This window comes from Aethalodelphis obliquidens, unplaced genomic scaffold, assembly GCF_003676395.1.
Source record: "Aethalodelphis obliquidens isolate GAN/ISIS:26980383/991018 unplaced genomic scaffold, ASM367639v1 scaffold13, whole genome shotgun sequence".
NCBI classification, from domain to species: domain Eukaryota; kingdom Metazoa; phylum Chordata; class Mammalia; order Artiodactyla; family Delphinidae; genus Aethalodelphis; species Aethalodelphis obliquidens.
Window position 1 is genome coordinate 33,687,852 of NW_020837957.1, and position 18,950 is coordinate 33,706,801.

The following is an 18,950-nucleotide window of genomic DNA, read 5'->3' on the forward strand; positions in this document are numbered from 1 at the left end:
CCATAGTCACTTAGTTTATGGGCCCAGTAAGCAAGGAATGTGATGGCTAGGAAGAAAGGATGACTGACATCCCCAGAGTTGGTAGTTTTATTCACCTGATCATTAAGAACCTCCTCTGCAGTAATGGTCCTCTGGTAGACATTTAGCATTCACTAATATCTCCACAGTCTGTGCCCATTCTGAAAAGTCCATCCACATACTTCTTCCTTAAGCTCCCTTTTCATCAGTTTTTTTAATATGGTCCCTTTCAAATCCTTCACTATTCCAACCAAACCATTTGCAACTACCCATAAGTTAATATAGACCTATATTTCTGGACATTTCTCACTCCAGAGATAGATGACTAAATGTCACACTTGAAGTTCTGATCACTAGGAGGATTTTCTTTTACCACTGTCCTCAGGTTTACCCTTGAGTGAGGGGGGGGCTATAGAGCTGCAGCTGCTACTTTCAAGCAATACTAACATATCATGAAGACCACTCTGTAAATCAGGCTCAGGATTTTTCTTCCTCAGTCAACTGGTTCTAAGGAGAGTTCCAGAATGCCATTTTTGCAGGGTTTTTTTCCTGGGACCATTCCTGGTACCAATTCTGTATTGTTTGGGGTCCAGTCAGGAGATAGGACCACATAGTCTTTTGAACAGGGAAAGTTTAATATAAAGCTTTATTAACAGGGGCTTGGAGTAAGGAGGAATTGGCTAGTGAGAGTTAAAAAGAATTCTAAAGAATCCAGGAATAGCAGATATAAGATGTGGTCACTACCCCTAGGGCTGAGATAAGTACCCAAGGAAAAGCCTTCCTTCTATGACTGAGATGCAGATGTCATTGGAAAGAATACCACCTTGGCCTCCTGAATGTTGGAGAAGTCAATGAAGTAGCTCAATAGTGGAACCTGCTGGAAATCTACCCCCTGGGAGGTGCTGAGCCTCAGAACTTGTTAGGTACCAGGAGAAGCTACCGGACACTGTTGGAACCAGGAGCTGGAGAGGTCCCCCTCTCCAGGAGGTTGGTGCACTTCCATGAACAGCTTAGATTAGGTCAGCCCTGGGCTGGCTGTTCAGGACAAAGTTTAGGGGATGGCTGACCTCCAGTGCCCCTGGAGTGGGTCCATGTCCTGGACCGAGGAGAGGATATGGGGTGAAGCAACCTGGGCCGGGGACAGGCCCACAATATCTGGGTCTCTAGACTATGCCTCCGTAGCTGCATGAGTTTGCTCAAACATCATAAAAAGTTGTGCCCTGCGGGAACCTTACTCTAGAGAAACTATGCAGGGGCTGAACAAAGAAGAAAAAAAGAGCTTTCTGCAGGACACTAGTAAGAGAGCACACTCGAAACAGGAAAACCCTTCCTCCTCCAGTGTTCTTCCAGGCCTTCTACTGACAAGCTTAACATCATGCTGGGTAGCAAAGGAGAAATATTTATAAGACCCAGCACAACTATTACAGAGCAGGCAACAAGATCCAATTTGAAGTGAAAAGGCAAAAAAATCAACCATCAGCACAATGATTGTGCTTTTTCATTTTTGGATTTTTGGTTCTTTTTTTGGTAGCATCTTGTATTTATGTTTATTCTTTTTATTTATTAAATAATTTATATTTTTGGCATATTGTTTAAAGTTCTTTGAGGCTCTAATCCTTTCAATAGTTTTGTATAGTAATTCTGGCACGTGGTAGATCATTTCCTTCAATGTTTTTCATTTGGATTGTGATCTAATCTGAAGTATAGCTCTATCCGTAGTGGCTCTGCCAGAAGTGGGTTGAAGAGATTTTGTATTTGCTTGTGCCAGATATCCCAGGGATATATCGTTCAACCAGGGTCACTTGTATTTTTTTGAATTGTGACTTCCTGAACCATGGTTAGGATTTTGGGGGGAGAGATCTCTCCCACTTTGAGCCTAGGCTGATCCAGAAGAGTTTTATTATTGACTGAATATTTTACAAATTTCCATTTCCATTATTCTTTCATGATAATTCAAACTCACACTTTTAGATTATTTAGGCCAATCCTACCATCCCACCCTGGGGGCCGGCAGAGTATCAGCTCAAATGTTTAGTCTCATTCTCTCACTTAAGCTTACTTTGTTTCTTGCCCCTGGAAGTCAATTACTTCCTTGAAAGCTCATCCATGCATTTAAAAGATTCTGTTATAGTTTGTCAGTATATTTAGTGGAAGGATTGTAGAATTATCTATTCTGACAAAGTCTAAGAACGAAGAATCCCCAAATATCCTTATAAATCCTCTCTTCTATTTTTTGTTTTTGCGGTACACGGGCCTCTCACTGCTGTGGCCTCTCCCGTTGCAGAGCACAGGCTCAGCGGCCATGGCTCACGGGCCCAGCCGCTCCGCGGCATGTGGGATCTTCCCGGACCGGGGCACGAACCCGTGTCCCCTGCATCGGCCGGCGGACTCTCAACCACTGCACCACCAGGGAAGCCCTCTCCTATTTTTTTAAGGCAACATCTATAACACTTTCTTTCACAGCGCCTTAAATTACTTACCCCTTATTACTTACCTTGCGTAAGTTATTAAACCTCAACTTGCCACAACTACTCCCGGTCCTTCTGCAGCCACATAATCTGGAGGATGTCATGATTTGTCCTTAATGGAAAAGATACACTGGGTTTGCTTTTCCTGCTCAACAAGTTTCTGCCAGCACGATCATCCATGAACTTACTGACTGGTTTATTTCCCATCAGATTTCGCACATAACTTTTTTTTTTCTAATCAATTAAATCACCTCCAGCAAAGGAAATAAAGCCATTGGGCAATGCCCATGTGGTGACTTGTCTTATCATGAGTCCCATTACCAGAAACAGCTGACTTTATGGATAGTTGACTGGCATATTAAACACTGTTATGGTCTCAGGAGATCCTACCTGGAAAGTGTGGGAGAGAGGGAGCTTTTTGACAAGATGTATATGCTCAGACCCAAAAATTAATATATGATATTAATCAGAATAAGAGTCCAAAAACCAAGGGACAGGACTGGGTAGGGCTTCTCTTAATATTATACCTGTACTTAAAGTTTTGGACTATGACGATTGAAAGAATATAGCACCCAAATAAGAATGCTTCCATTAAAGAAGCCAGTGATGATCCCATTTAATGGGAATCTGGGACTGTAAGAGAGCACTTACAGCATTAAGTGCAGCAGAACTACAGGAGGAATAGACATATTAGACTTGGAGCTGCACCAATAATGAGTATGTTTGGATTTTCTTCCTTTGGGGAGCTGAGGACTATATTCCCAGGTGTTTGAGGCATAGCTGAACTATATTTAGCAGGAATGGGAAAAAAAAAAAAGCATGTGAACAAATGTGATTTTAATGTTGGGCGGCCAAAGGAATGAATAATAGTAAGGGTTTTTTTTTTTTTTTCCTTTTTTTTTGGCTGACCGGTATCAATATGGCCTTTCTATGCTTAGAAATCTAATTTGCCTTCGAAATCTCTGTGGGATTTAGCCAGGTGGGTCAAGCAGATCTACCCTTCAGGGTTTTGAAACTAGAATAATTAAAACAGAGAAACAGGACTGTGGGTACGTTTGTGGTAGTAATAGCAAAGGCAGTTCTCAGAGGCAGCTGTGGTACTGATGTTGGTGTCAGCACCTGGAGTCCAGTGACATCACTGTCAATGGCAGTAGGTGGAAGGGGTGTGGCATCTGGTGCTCAGTAATGGTGGCAGCAATGTCTGCGTTATTAGTTCTGTGGCGTGGGTGTGGCTATGATACAAGCTCTATAGTCTTGGTTTGTTCTGCCCATTTTCTGAGCCTGTCTCTATGCTTTCTGGCAATTCTGTGTGTCACAGTATCCTTCGGAATTTCCTGGTTCAGACGGCAATTCGAAAAACTTGAATCTTCCTGACTAGCCAGAATGAGCTTAGAGAGAAAAAATAGCCTTTTAATAACTTGTATTTTTTGTATACCCTAGCAGAGAGCCTTTTTAAGTGAGTACATCTACTACTGTGGTTTATTAATAAATAATGTGATCCGTAAGCTTAAAATGTTATAATTTACTAAGGAATGTAAGGCATTTACATGAAATAAATACAACCTACAGCATGAAATAAAATTAAATGCTAAATTGGGAACAGACTGTGTCAATCAGAAAGTCTTCCTGAAAGACATGGGATTATAGTTAATTCCTGCAGGACAGGTAGGAGATGGCATTTTGGGTACAGGAACTATAAAGCATAGGAAGGAGCCTGGATATTCACCCCTTAGAGAGCCCAGCTTGACTGAATAAGTGTGTTCATGAACTGAAACCAGTATGAACGGTTAAGAGGGAACATATTATTAAGGCCTTGTCCTCTAACTGGAAAGAGAAATTCTCTTACATACGTCTTTTTTTCCAAAGTTAATAGTTTTAAACATCAGGCTAAACACTTTGCCAGGAGAGGTTTTGGAAATCAAGTCTGAATTCGCCTCTTCTCTATGTGCAAAGTTCTTAGATGTTCTTTCCTGGCTGATGGGAGAAAAGAGCTGGGGCTGAGGCGAGTAAGTAATAAAACCTGAAGATAGTTCCAAATATATCAATTTGCATTCAATTATCCATTATTTTTGGAAGTTAGTTGTTTTTTTTTTTAATAATAAGCAGTGAACAACTAAATAATTACAGTTTTGCATTGGCAGCATAAAGACTGCAGATTATTTCTTGGTGTCAAGGTCCAGTCCTGCTCGCTGTCCTCGACTCTTAGTAACATTCTTGCTCATTAACTTCAGGATGACCTCCAGGAATAAAGATACATTTGAAAGGGGCTGAAAATCGTTTTTAAATCCAACTTCCCTGGCTTTACAGTGAAATGACCACACAGTCCGGTCACTGGGTCAAAAATCAATTACAAAACAGAGGAGGTTTTGCATTAGCCTTAGTAAAAGACGGACTCGAAATCCACAACCAAGAAAAAAAGGCAACCATTAAAATGCAGGAAATACAGTATTGGCTTTTTCTCTTGGCGAGATAGGTCGGCTGCTTTCCAGCCCCGCTGTGGATGCTCTGAAGTTCACGGTTCGCTCCGTCGCTTCTGCCCAGACCCCCGCCCCCGTGGAAGCTGTCGTAGGGTAGCCCCGCAGCCTGGTCCGCAGGAGGACGCCCCCTTCCTACCTTCAGGGGACAGCGTCCCTGGCCCCACCCTAGCCAGAGTCCGAGAGTCCCACCCCTTCGCCTCCTGCAGGCCCCAAGCCAAGTGGGGATGAGCCTGGGCCCCGCGTTCGCCCTGGCAGTTCCGCGTCTGCGCAGCGGACGTGGGGCTGGAGCGGGGCTGGCCGGGGAGGCGCAGGATGCGCGGGAGCCAATGGGCACGCTCGGGGGAGCCTGGCTGGCTGCGGCGGCCGGCGGGGCGCGCACTCTCGGGATGGAGGGCGAGTGCCGGGCACCTCAGGCGCGCTCCTCGGGCCTCCCGGCTGGGGGCGGCGGCGGGGAGAGCCCAGGGGGCGACGCCCCCCTCCCCGGCAGCAGCGGCTCCTCCGCCCTCCTGCAGGCCGAGGTGCTGGATCTGGACGAAGACGAGGACGACCTGGAGGTGTTCAGTAAGGTGAGGGCGGCGCGGCGGCGCGTCCCGGGAAAGTTCCAAGTCAACTCACGGAGTTGGCCCCGCCGTGCGGCGGCCGCCCCAGCGCGCTCGCTCGGCCCCGCTGGAGACTCGGAGCCGGGGCAGGGTGGGTCTCCCCCAGCTGCCCGACCTCGCCTGGCGGCTCGCCGGCTCCGGGGCTGCGTCCCGGCGGGTCCCGAATAGCAGCCGCTCCCTCGTCTGCACTTTGACCTTATGTTTGGCAGGGCCTTGGCTTCGTGGAGTCTGCAAAGTTGTGCTGTTTCCCCCTTTTCTCCTCTTCCCTTCTTTGACGCGGATATTTCCAGTGACAGTGCCCGAACCCGGGAGGCGGTGGCCCAAAATTGCCCCCGCCCCTGGCAGCTTCTTTTCAGGCGCAGCCAGCCCTGAACTCTGGGAGCGAAATCACCCGAGTCTAGAGAAATTATTCTTGATTTAGTGTTGTTGCTGGTTGTGGATTGGAGACTTGGGTGGCGCCGGGGGTGAGTCTCAAGTCTAGTGGGAAGAGGCGTGAGGGAATCCCTCTTCGGGAGAAAACGGTTCTTGTGTCCAACGGGGAAGCTCCTGCGCTGCGGAGCTCAGGATTTTTCAGATAGTCAGCTACTGCTACCCAACCCACAGACGGCGCTTTCGTTTTTAAAGGTTACCCGGGGAAATCTAGGACCAAAGGGCCCTGTGAACTTGTAGGATAGTTGGAGAGAAATTGACAAGGGTTACTGGCCGACTTGTGCGTGTAGGCTGGTGGTTGTAATTTTTTTTTTTGGGGGGAAAAGAAAAATACCATTCTTGCGGGGCCGTTCAATGCCACTGCATCTTCTCTCGTTGCTGTTGGCAGAAGACTTGAGATGGGAACATTGTATTAATTACTAAGAAGCCTGTACAGTAGGTAAATGTTACCTTGAGCTGTTAAGAAAAGCCAACAAACTTCACCGCTGCTTTATTCTGGGAAAGAAGTTAGAAAGTGAACAAGCATACTCTGACCCCAAAGAGGAATATGTAAAACTCCCCTTTTTTTTCCTTCAAGATTAAATGCAATGGTAGGAACAGTTGTATTTGGGAGGTTCAGAGAGAGTATCAGTTTTGTACCCTTGATGAAGTAACTTGACCTTTCAATGTGTTTAAATTCTAAAATAATGGAATTGTTCACACTTTTATGTTCCACACATATTTTATGTTCAGATCAAGGACAATTGGCCAGTTCTTGTTTATATTGCCTTCTAAGATACCATTAGGCTATGGTATTAGTGTATGGGACTCTGCACTGTGAATCTTCGGGGGCAGGGGGTACGGGGAGAATGTAGGGAGTGGCAATTGCATATCAGAATCATCTGGGATGGTTTAAATTTGTCATGTGGTTTCTCTTTCCCCAGATTCTCAGTGTCCCAGCCTCAACTGAGAATCACTGTTTTAATGAGCCTCCGTAGTCAGAGGCGGATTTTAGGTGAAGTTAATGAAATTTAACTTTTAATTTAAATTTAACTGTGTTGTTGGCTTAGGCCTCTGTAAAATGTTGTAAGTTACTGGGAGTTGTACAGGTTCTAGGTGGAAAGGGAATGACAGGTTGTAGCCAGAAGCATTTCTAAGTTGGCGTTTCTGGTGAATTGCCTAAAGCTACCTCAGAAGAAAGGAATCTAGAACTCTATGGCTCCAACCAGTTGTTGAGATTTTTTTTCTCATTCTAAATAAAAAAATTGTTTTTCCACCTAATTCTGTGTTTGTAATTTTGTGTCCTGTTTTAAAAGGATGTAAGCTGCAGCACCATACTTAACCTCTGCTTTATTAAGCAGGGCATATAATAATGTGTAATATTGTATCTTTACCTTAATCTGTATGGCTGCTTTCTATAGAAGAGGGTCTTAACTTTTTCTAAGTGTCCAACACATGTAGTTATACAGCACTAGCAAGCAGGGTGAATCCAAGTGTATGGGCCTTGCCTGCTTCTATTTTAGTAAGTTGAATTTTTCAACCATTAACCACAGATAGACAAGCAAATTTGAGAAAGTTGTCTTCATTTGACCTACTCTCTCTACTACTCCCTTTTTAGCCTGCTCCTCTGTAGAACCCTGCCACTGTCCAGCCTACCCTAAGATGGTATCAACCATTACTACCAAAGTGTACTAACTTTACCCTTTAGTACTTTGAGATTGACCATTTTCATATTCAGTTTATATTTACAATTGTAGTTTCTTATTTCCTTAGATTATTTATGAATACATATACCATGCCCCTGTCCAGAAGCTCTTTCTTTTTCTCTTTTTTAATGGAAATATAGTTGATATACTATATTATATTAGTTTCAGGTGTATGACATAGTGATTTGACATTTATATACATTATGAATTGATCACCATGATAAGTCTAGTAACCATCTGTCACCATTATAAAGTTACTGCAATATTATTGACTATATTCTCTACACTGTACATTACATACCTGTGACTTAGTTGTTTTATAACTGGAAGTTTGCACTTCTTAATCCCCCCAACCTATTTCCGCCTCCCTCCGCCAAACTACCAGTTTGTATCTATGAGTTTTGCTTCTGTTTTGTTTGTTCATTTGTTCTGTTTTTTTAGATCCTACAAATAAATGAAATCATAAAGATGTGTCTTTTTCTGTCTGACTTATTTCACTTAGCATAATATCCTTTGGGTCCATCCATGTGGTTGCAGGTGGCAAGATTTTATTCTTTTTTACGGCTGAGTAATATTCAATTGTATACATATATACAACATCTCTTTGTCTATTCATCTATCAATGGACACTTAGGTTGCTTCCATATCTTGGCTGTTGTAAATAATGCTGCAGTGAACATAGGGTGCATACGTCTTTTCAAATTAGTGTTTTCACTTCTTCAGATAAATACTCAGAAGAGGGATTGCTGGATCATATGGCAGTTCTATTCTTAATTTTTTGAGAAACTTTCATACTGTTTTCCGTAGTGACTGCACCAATTTACATTCCCATCAGCAGTGCACAAGGGTTCCCTTTTCTCCACATTTTCACCAACACTTGTTTTTTGTTGTTCATTTGATAATAGCCATTTGGATAGGTTTGAGGTGATGTCGTATTATGGTTTTGATTTGCATTTCCATAGTGATTAGTGATGTTGAGCATTCTTTTCATTTGTCTTCTGGCCATCTGTATGTCTTCCTTGGAAAATTATCTATTCAGTTCTTCTACCCATTTTTTAATTGGATTGTTTGTTCTTTTTTGTTTATTTTCTTTTTCATGATTGTTATTTTATTGAGTTATATGAGTTCTTTATATATTTTGGATATTAACACCCTTATCAGATGTATCACTTGCAAATAACTTGTCCCATTCAGTAGGTTGCCTTTTCATTTTATTGATGGCTTTCAACTGTGCAGAAGCTTCTTAGTTTGATGTAGTCCCATTTGTTTAGTTTTGCTTTTGTTGCCCTTGCCTGAGGAGACAGATCCCCCAAAATATTGCTAAGACCGATATCAAAGAGCAACTGCTTTTGTTTTCTTTTAGGAGTTTATGGTTTCAGGTCTTACATTTAAGTCTTTAATCCATTTTGAGTTTACTTCTTTTTTTGGTATAAGAAAGTTGTCCAGTTTCATTCTTTTGCATGTAGCTGTCCAGTTTTCCCATCACCATCTATTGAACAGACTCTCTTTTCCCCACTATATATTCTTGGCCCCCTTTTCATAAATTAATTGACCATATAAGCATGGGTTTATTCCTGGGCTTTCTGTTCTTTTCCATTGATATATATGTCTGTTTTTGTACCAGTACCATACTATTTTGATTACTGTAGCTTTGTAGCATAGTTTGAAACCATGGAGCATGATACTTCCAGCTTTGTTCTTCTTTCTTAAGATTGAATTGCCTATTCAAGGTCTTTTGTGGTTCCATACAAATTTTAGGATTGTTTGTTCCAGTTCTGTGGAGAATGCCATTGGTATTTTGATAGGGCTTTCCCTGAACCTGTAGATTGCTTTGGATAGTATGGAAATTTTAACAATATTAATTCTTCCAACCCATGAGCATGGTATTGTCTTCAGTTTCTTTGATCAGTGTCTTATACTTTTCAAAGTATAGTTCTTTCATTTCTTTGTTTAAATTTATTCCTACGTATTTTTTTGTAGTAATTGTAAGTGAAATTATCTCCTTAATTTCTCTGATAGTTCATTATTAGTGTATAGAAACACAACAGATTTCTGTATGTTGATTTTTGTATCCTGCAACTTTAATGAGTTCATTTATTAGTTCTAATAGTTTTTTTTTTTTTTTTTTGGCATCTTTAGGGTTCTCTATATATAGTATCCTGTCATCTGCAAACAGTGATAGTTTTACTTCTTCCTTTTCAATTTGGAAGACTTTTACCTCTTTTTGTCTGATTGCTATGGCTAAGACTCTCAATACTGTGTTGAATAAGGGCAACCTTGTGTTGTTCTTGATCTTAGAGGAAAAGCTTTCAGTTTTTCACCACTGTATATGTTAGCTATGGCTTTGTTACGGCCTTTATTATGTTGAGGTATGTTCCCTCTATACCCACTTTGTTGAGTTTTTATCATAAATGGATGTTAAATTTTATCACGTGCTTTTTCTGTATCTTTTGAGATGATCATATGATTTTTATCCTTCATTTTGTTAATGTGGTTTATCAGTATACATTTGCAGGTCAGAAGCTTTTTAAAGAGTAGGCTCTTTGGCTTATAATTATTCCTTTTTTTTCTCATAGTACATTACAAGTACCTGGTAAATACATGTTAAGTATTTTTGTGTAAGATTCTGTGCTAAGGATTCTTTGGAAAAAAGAAATGCAAGATTCAGTTCTTGTTATCACAGTCTTGGAGTCCAGTTGGAGGATGTGACAGAAACTCTAAATGACAGTATCAAGAGAGATGGAAAGTAAAACAAAGTATTGTTCTGAGTTTTCAGATAATCCAGTTAAGAGAAAATGATGCCAACTCTCAATAGAGCACAGGGAATGCAGAGGATATTGACTTAAAAGAACAAGAATAGATGTGGAAGGTAGGAGAACATAACTGATAATTCGAAAAAAGGAAAAGAAAAAGGATAAAAAGTGTAACAATAGTGTAATAATCGTTTTAGAACTGGGCCAAAATGAGATGAGGCTTGCAAAAAATTTACCTAGAGAAAAGGAGCAAACTTGTCTACATTTAAAAGAAAAAGTTCTTCTTTTGGGGGAAAAATAATATATTAAAATAAATTGCCTTTTTTAAAATTAAATACTGTAATGTGTAGAAGAAACAGCAGTTGAAACAGAGCGTAGGTAAACAGGTCACAGTGAAACACTGAGATGCTTATTTGTTACTCAGTAAATTATAGCTCTTATTATTGGTTTTTTAAATGGTATTCAGGACCATAAAGTGAGATCTGTATCATTTAGGATAATCAGGGAATTTACAGATGTAATTATCGTCATCACCACTAGTCGACTTCGAGAAGTCATGGTATGCAGGCTTGGTGCTCAAAAGCTAGAAATAGATAAAAATTCTTTTCAAAAATAAGGGGGAAGAAAGGAAGTTCTGGAAGGTATAGACAAGTAGGCTTAATTTCAAGCTCTGGTAAAGCTATCAAAGCAACAGAACTACTTAGTATATTTAGTGTAAACACTTTGAAAAGAAGGAGGTGATCATTTTTAATAAGAATGGTGGAAAACTAAGATTGCTTTTAGGTAAATCAGAAATATAACAATGTATATGTTTATTTGAACAAGCTTTTGAAAGAATCACTCATATTTTTGTGGAAAAGGATATTTTTGAAAGAATAATGAGCTATGGTTGTGGAGAAAACCAGCTCATATATATATCAATATATGATCATATATATGATCTCTATCAATCTGGCAACTCAGTGTAGTGATGGAGGGACAATTATACTATTCAACAATTCTCTCAAATACTTAGAAGAAGATATTGGAAGTCTGGTTATTAATTTTTCACATTTGTTGTCTGAACCATCTTTATTCAGTTCCTGTTGTTTGCATCTATTATTCATGGCCATGACAAGAATCAGAATTCTCTTCCATGATTTAAATGAAGAGAGTTTAATGCAAGGACTATTTATTTATAGCATTTTGGGCAAGTTTCAGGAACAAAGAAAGGATACTGAGGCACTTAGAGACTTGCAGTAGCAAAAAGCCTTTAGCACCCCTAGTTCTAAAGGGAAGAGAGATGGAAATAGTGTTGCTGGAACCCAATGAGAGTTGGAGCTGTGGAGAAGGGGCCCTTTCCACATGAGCTGTGTTTACACAGAGATGTAGCTAGAAATATGCCACTGCCTGAAGTGTGGCACCAAAGCAGGGAGGAAATGGGGGTATATTCCCTGAGCTCCTCTTCTCCTGTTCTTGGATCTCTGCTTCTGGCCCCCACTAAGCAAGCTGCTCAGATGATGGCATCCATAGGGGTCCGTCTCCAAAGGGACAGAGAATAGATGGTTGAGAGCTGGAAGGGTGGGGGTGAAAAGAGAGAATAACCAGCATAATACATAATACTACAAAAGTGTGGAGAATAACTGGATAAAGACAGCCGCATCACCACCTCCCATCCTGTATGCTCTTCTATAATGTGACCTGCCACCTTCCTATCAAGAGGTGGGATCTATGCCCCACTTATTGAATCTGGCTAGGATTGTGACTGCTTTGACCAGTAGGGTATGGTGGAAATGATGCTGTGCAACTTCCAGGGCCAGATCACAAAAGGAAATGAAGGCTCTGATTTTTTTCAGTGGGACAGTGTGCTTTTTGCCATGTAAGACATGCAACGTAAGGCCTCCATATTGTGAGGAAGCCCAGGCTACACTGAGAGACTACACGTAAATGTTCCAGTCAGCAGCCTCAGCTGAAGTCTCAGGTGCCATCCAGCATTAAATGACTAACTTGTGAGTGAAAATGTCTAACATGATGTCAGCCCCCAGCATTGAGACCTCAGATCTCAGCTGAGGCCCCACATATAATGGAGGAGAAACAATCCATTTCTGCTGTATCCTGTCAGAATTCTTGACCCAGTAAACCAATGTGCATAATAAAATATAAAAACAAATTGTCTTGGGATGGTTTGTTATACAGCAGTGGAAACTGTACCAAAAGCTAATACTCTGTATAACATAATCAGTCTTCCAGATTTTTGATAAATTGGAATACTGGGTTTAAAAGCAGACTATGAAATTTAATTGGGATAAAGGTAAAGTCTTGAAGGAGGCTCTACTCATCATTGTAAATTAAAATATAGCAAGACGTAAACTTAGTATTTAGGAGCAGAGACTCTGTAGCTACACTGCCTGTGTGTGAAATCCTGTCTCCACTGCTTACTAGCTTTATTTCCTTTGGCAAGTTAGTTAACCTCTCAAAGCCTCAGACTTTTCATCCGTAAAATGAAGGCAAATAATAAATATGAGAATTAAATGACTTACTAAATGTAAAGAGCTTATAAATAGTACCTGGCCCTTAGTAAACCCTCTTGAATATTGATCAGTTATACACAGCCCGTGTAGGATCCTGCTGTCCCAAAAGAACAACAGTGATGGACATGTTCCAGCTCTGTCTGTTTAACGTGGCAGCCACTGGCCACATGTGCCGTTTGAGCACTTGAATTGTAAACTAGTACATCCGAGGAACTGAACATTTAATTGTGTTTAATTTGAATTAATTTACATTTAAATTTAAATAGCCACCTGTGGCTAGTGGCTACCAGTTTGAGGAGTACAGGTCTAACCAAATTAATATTTTATTACTAGCTTGGATTATGATTACTCAAGAAATATCCTTGAATCAATGAGTGGTTTTCTACCTTGGTAATCTGTACAGAAATATAAAACACACACACACACACACACACACAGTATTTACATATGTATGCATGTGTGTAGTGTGGGCATATATGAATGTGTATATATATATATACACATATGTATGTGTGTGCATGTAGAGTGTGTAAGCATAGTGAATGTTTCTATGTATGTATATATGTAGTGTATGTGTGTATGCATTCTCAATTGTCTCACTTAAAACCTAGAATACACGATTAAAGCAGGCAAGTCATGTGTTGCCATTTCTCTGACCTTCATACTGATCCTACCTCAGTGGGTTTTACCATTTCGATGGTTACTCAGCCATAAAAAGAAACGAAATTGAGCTATTTGTGATGAGGTGGATAGACCTAGAGTCTGTCATACAGAGTGAAGTAACTCAGAAAGAGAAAGACAAATACTGTATGCTAACACATACATATGGAATTTAAGGAAAAAAAATTGTCGTGAAGAACCTAGGGATAAGACAGGAATAAAGACACAGACCTACTAGAGAATGGACTTGAGGATATGGGGAGGGGGAAGGGTAAGCTGTGACAAAGCGAGAGAGAGGCATGGACATATATACACTACCAAACGTAAGGTAGCTAGGTAGTGGGAAGCAGCCGCATAGCACAGGGAGATCAGCTCGGTGCTTTGTGACCGCCTGGAGGGGTGGGATAGGGAGGGTGGGAGGGAGGGAGACGCAAGAGGGAAGAGATATGGGAACATATGTATATGTATAACTGATTCACTTTGTTATAAAGCAGAAACTAACACACCATTGTGAAGCAATTATACTCCAATAAAAAAATAAAATTAAAAAAAAAAAAGAGGAACCAATAAAATAAGGAAAATAGGGCTGATCCAGGATTCCTCCCACTAGGAGCTCCACTGTCTACCATCACAGTCCTCTTAGTTGTTAAGTACTCTTATATTCCTCCCAGAGGAGGAAGAGTAGGTGAGTGAAGTAGAAAGAAGATGAAAAATCCTGTTCTCCTGATGAACGAGCATATATGGTCAACAATAGAATTAAAACCAACAAGGAACTTGCAGGGTAAGTTTGGAGAGACCTTGTATAAGACCATTTTATGTACAAACATCCCTAGTGATTTTCAGTGACTGAATGATCAATATACCCAAATGACAAGGTACCTATTGAATCTGAACAAACAACATATTTTCAAGGTCATATGGAGTATTAATTGTACTATAATTTGAACTGTTCGTGCAACTTAAGTTCCATTCCACCCTCTGTATTTTAAAGGGGGAGTTGATTTCAGAAAATGGCAAAGCTATATTATGTCATCTCTGGATACCAGTGCCCTGATCCTTGGAATGCTGTTTTGAGATAGAACCTTAGATCTAGTCTGGGCTTAGCAGAGAGAGGGCTTGGATCCATCAGCACTGTCTTTCACTGGCACAAGGAGTGGGGAGGGTTACAGTAGTAACAGTCTCGCCATGCATTTGCTATCATGAAGGAGAATAAACTAAGGGTTTCACTGATGATATGTTCTGGCAACTGTGAAGAAAGGCTGGGAAGAACAAAATGTAGTTTAGCTTGGAAAAGACTTGGGCTGATTCTTTTAACAACCTTTATGAAGAGTTGTTATGATCTAGGTAGATTAAATGTTTATAGTTTTGAAGGGCAAAAGTAGAACCACTAGGTCAAGAGTATGTGGAGATCAGCTTTAGGTCAGTTTATGGAATAGTTTTCTAATTGAAGATTCCAAAATGAAAGGGATTACTCAGCTAGGCCATAAATTTTGTCACTAAAAATGCTGTGGCACAAGTTGGATGACTGTCCCAGAGGAGAAGAGGGTGTGACAGTTGCACTGTCGCTTCCCTCTATTAGGAGGGAAATGAGGGCTTCCTGGTGGCGCAGTGGTTGAGAGTCTGCCTGCCGATGCAGGGGACATGGGTTCGTGCCCCGGTCCGGGAAGATCCCACATGCTGCGGAGCGGCTGGGCCCGTGAGCCATGGCCGCTGAGCCTGCACATCCGGAGCCTGTGCTCCACAACAGGAGACGCCGCAGCAGTGGGAGGCCTGCGTACCGCAAAAAAAAAAAAAAAAAGGGAAATGAAATTTTAGCATGCTAAACTTAACCACAGGAGCAATGGAAAGCCTTAATTAGGTGGTCCTACTCATCCCCTCAACTCATCGCTACAGTTTCATTCCCAAACTGAACTATGTTTCTCCATTCCCTAATTCTTATATTTCTCTTCCCACACCTGTTATCTTTTCTATCTGATTCTCTGCTAATGATGTGATGATTTCTTAGATATCTAGGATAAAATACTAGGTCTTACCTTCTGTTTATCCCTTTCACTCACTTTCCCTGTCCCCTGCATATCTGAAATGTCCCAGTTGGTTTTATCTTCTTGGTATCTCTAGAATTAGTGCCTTCTTCTCGTTCCCACTGCTCCAACCCCAAGTAGTATTGTGTTTACATTTGAGAACCATTAAAATAGTTCACAAGAAGACACAAGGTCTTCTTTCTTCTCTGTTTTGCCTGTAGTCTGTCCTGTGTACTCACAGAAAACTGTTTCCAGAGCACCCAGCTCTGAACATAAAGAACATATTGTCACATTGTGTCATTCAAGGCTCTTGGTGATTAGGCTACACCGTGGTTCCCCTCACCTCTCTCTCTCTTGCTCTCTTTTGCATGTGCGCATGCGCACGCGCCTTAGTACTCAAAGTATGTTCCATGAATCTATTGGATCACCTGGGAGCTTGTTAGAAATGCAGTTTCAGAATCCACTCCAGAACCAATGAATCAGAATCTGTGTTTTAACAGGATTCCTCAATGATTTATTTGCACCTTACAATATACTGTTGGGTCAACAAAACAAAATCCTTTCTGTTATTTACGGCCCGTTGTAAAGCGACTTCTTCCTTAAGAGCTTCTTCATTCTCCAGCTAGAATTAATTTCTTCCCATAATTTCTTCTCTGTGCTCCCCATAATAGTGTTTTGAATCTCATAATACTTAATACATTTTGCCTTATAAAGAGGTATTTGTTTCTCGTCTCTAAAATCTTAATTGCTTGTCTATCTCCAATAAATTAAATTCCTTGAAGGTAGAAGAGTAGGAACTCTAAATGTTAATGGAATAAATACATTAATGAATGATATGGCCTGTGCCTTTTTTCGTATATATGGACACAGTTATTGCAGTAATTTTCCAATCATCTGTTTTCAGTAAATTCAGTTTGTATTGTATTGGTCTTTCCAATCAGGTTACTAGACCAAATAGAATTTAAAACAAATTTGTCTTGACAAATGGTGAGTAAATATTATTGATGGATGACACAGAGCTATGTTAAGCGTCAATTCTGGACAAAAGCTCCTATTTAGATTTCATTAGAAGAAATAAACACAAAGCATAAGAAAACCCAAGGGAATCATTTAGAAACCTTCTTACTTGGGAAAAATAAATCCTTTGAAGCCAATAGCACCTGTCTCAATCAGGGGGCTTGGTTGCAAGCAATGGAAATCAACTCTGGCAGGAAAGGAATGAAATAGTAGCTCACAAAGTAGATTTGAAGGCTGGAAATGCAGATGCAGAAAGGGACAGGCACTAGCAGAAACTATACCCAGTGTTATGGTTGGAAACAAGATTGGATGTTGTATAGCCAAAAGAAGAAAAAATCCATGAGAACCTATAGGAAGAAGAACTATAGGGTTCTTTTGTGCAGATAGCAGTATTTTATTTATTTATTGGTCAGTGGCAATGGGGAAAATTATTACAAGTATTTTGGGAAAATAATGTTAAAAGACTTCAGATTTGAACTTAATAAAATATATTCTATTGGGTTTTGAAGGTGGAGTTTTATTTTTGCATTTTGGGGGTTCTGATAGGATGCTCTAGTATAACTCTGAGAGCCTGCTAGTTTTGCAAGTGACTAGTGTGATCAGAAGGAAACACAGATTCAACAGTTATGCAGTTGTAGTGTTCAAATTTATTTTATTCATGTATTTTTTAATTGTATCCCACACTTTTCAAAGAGGGTATTAGACTAAAAGTTAAAATAAACATTTTTAGTCACTTTAAGAATATACTTTAAAGTTGTCTCAGTAAACAAATGGAGAGTTATGTGCTTAAAAGTTTTGTCTATTTTAAACAGAATATTTGAATAACTCTGACACTTCATATATCCAATCACGCTGGATAATGCAGTGCTACTTATAGTATTAATAAAAAAAGGGTGTAGTTAGACAATCAAAATTATTAGCAAATACTGATATAAAAATCAGTAAAACACATCTGTGATAAAACAGAAGGTTAAATCAGTAGTTTCTAAAATTGAAACAAGTAATTTTTTTTGGCCTTGAGAAATGCTTTGGTATAACATACCCCTTTTTAATTGTGTTTAACTAACTTTATTGAGGTGTAATTATATACCACGAAATTCACCCATTTTGGGTAGATGATTTTTGGTAAGTAAATTTACTTACAGTTTTAGAACATTCTCATCTTCCACCTCAAATCCATCATGCCATTTCCAGTTAATATCCATTTTTACTCCCAGCCTTAGACAACTACTAATTGATTTTCTGTCTTTATAAATTTGCCTTTTTAGGACACTTCATATAAATGGAATTGCACTTTTTGTGTGTCTAGCTTCTTTCATTTAGCATATTTTATTTTTTTAAATCATTGTTTAAAAATGTTTGATATAAGAAATAAAAATTTCATTTTAAAATGAAAAACAGAGATTACTGATTTACAATGAAACATTAGGAAAAGAAATTCTGTTTACAGTTAAAATGGAAACCTTATTATATGTGACCAAAAACTAAAGGCAAATTCTTGGTATGTGAGTTTTCAGAACTGGGGGGAAAAAATTCCTATTTTGTTCTTTTGTATTAACTCTGAGAAGGTTAAGTGTGTGTATCCGTGTGCATACATACATAATACATATGTACATATATACTTATGCGTATTTAACCTGGTTGAAAGTTGAATGGTATTTTTTTGTTAGGTTTCACTAGATAATGCGGTAGTACAAACAGCCTCAAGATCTTAGTGGCTTACCTGCAATAAAGACTTCTTTCTCAGGTATGTACCTGTCAACTGTGACTGAACTGAGAGTCTGGTCCAGGCTTTGAGTCTGCTTCTTGTGTTTTCTTCATTTTGGGATCAAGATTAAAGGAGTGATGCTAATTGGGACATGTCATTCCTGCGGCAAAGAGAAAAGAATATGAGCACCGGTGGAAACAGGCAATGGCTTCCAAATCTTCTGCCCAGACACATGACACCATCCAAAGCAAGTCACTGGTCAAATTAACTGGGGTGGGAAACTTATTTTCCTTCCATAAAGAGGCACTGAAAGTTACCTGGTAACTGACCAGGAGGTGTATTCCTTTCATAGAAAGACAAGGGGTTATTGGGAACAATCGTAGCGGCTCCCACAGTGGTTTTGTGGCAAAATCATATGCAAATGGCATGTTGAACCTTTCTGAGTAAGGAAAACTAATTTTTTTTCTATGGAGTGTTAAATACAAAAAAGAAAAATTTCCACTAGATAAGAAATTACCCAAGCATAATTGAGATAAATGGAAAGGCATTAGTCATGATTAATAACCTCTTACTGGTTAATGCTCATGAATAGTCTGATTAGGATC

At 39.9% G+C, this 18,950-nt stretch overlaps 1 protein-coding gene and 1 long non-coding RNA gene across 8 annotated transcripts in view; one reads left to right on the forward strand and one right to left on the reverse strand.

Moving 5' to 3' along the window:
• The window catches only part of LOC113624527 (uncharacterized), a 104,522-nt gene extending 99,350 nt beyond the window's left edge, over positions 1-5,172 (reverse strand). The window contains exons 1-2 of the long non-coding RNA XR_003434371.1: positions 5,100-5,172; positions 2,513-2,598 (exon numbers count right to left, since the gene is read on the reverse strand). This is a non-coding gene — a long non-coding RNA (uncharacterized LOC113624527). The remainder of the gene's footprint in view (positions 1-2,512; positions 2,599-5,099) is intronic.
• A 135-nt stretch (positions 5,173-5,307) lies between these two features.
• SNX7 (sorting nexin 7) overlaps positions 5,308-18,950 on the forward strand; it is a 98,576-nt gene continuing 84,933 nt past the window's right edge. For 2 of the 7 annotated variants that reach the window (XM_027114437.1, XM_027114438.1), the window contains exon 1: positions 5,331-5,529. In XM_027114437.1, the coding sequence (XP_026970238.1) occupies positions 5,350-5,529 (180 nt within the window). In that variant the 5' untranslated portion in view covers positions 5,331-5,349. Of the gene's footprint in view, positions 5,530-18,950 lie in introns of all 7 variants that reach the window. The other 5 variants (XM_027114435.1, XM_027114440.1, XM_027114436.1 and 2 more) reach the window with 5 other exon arrangements.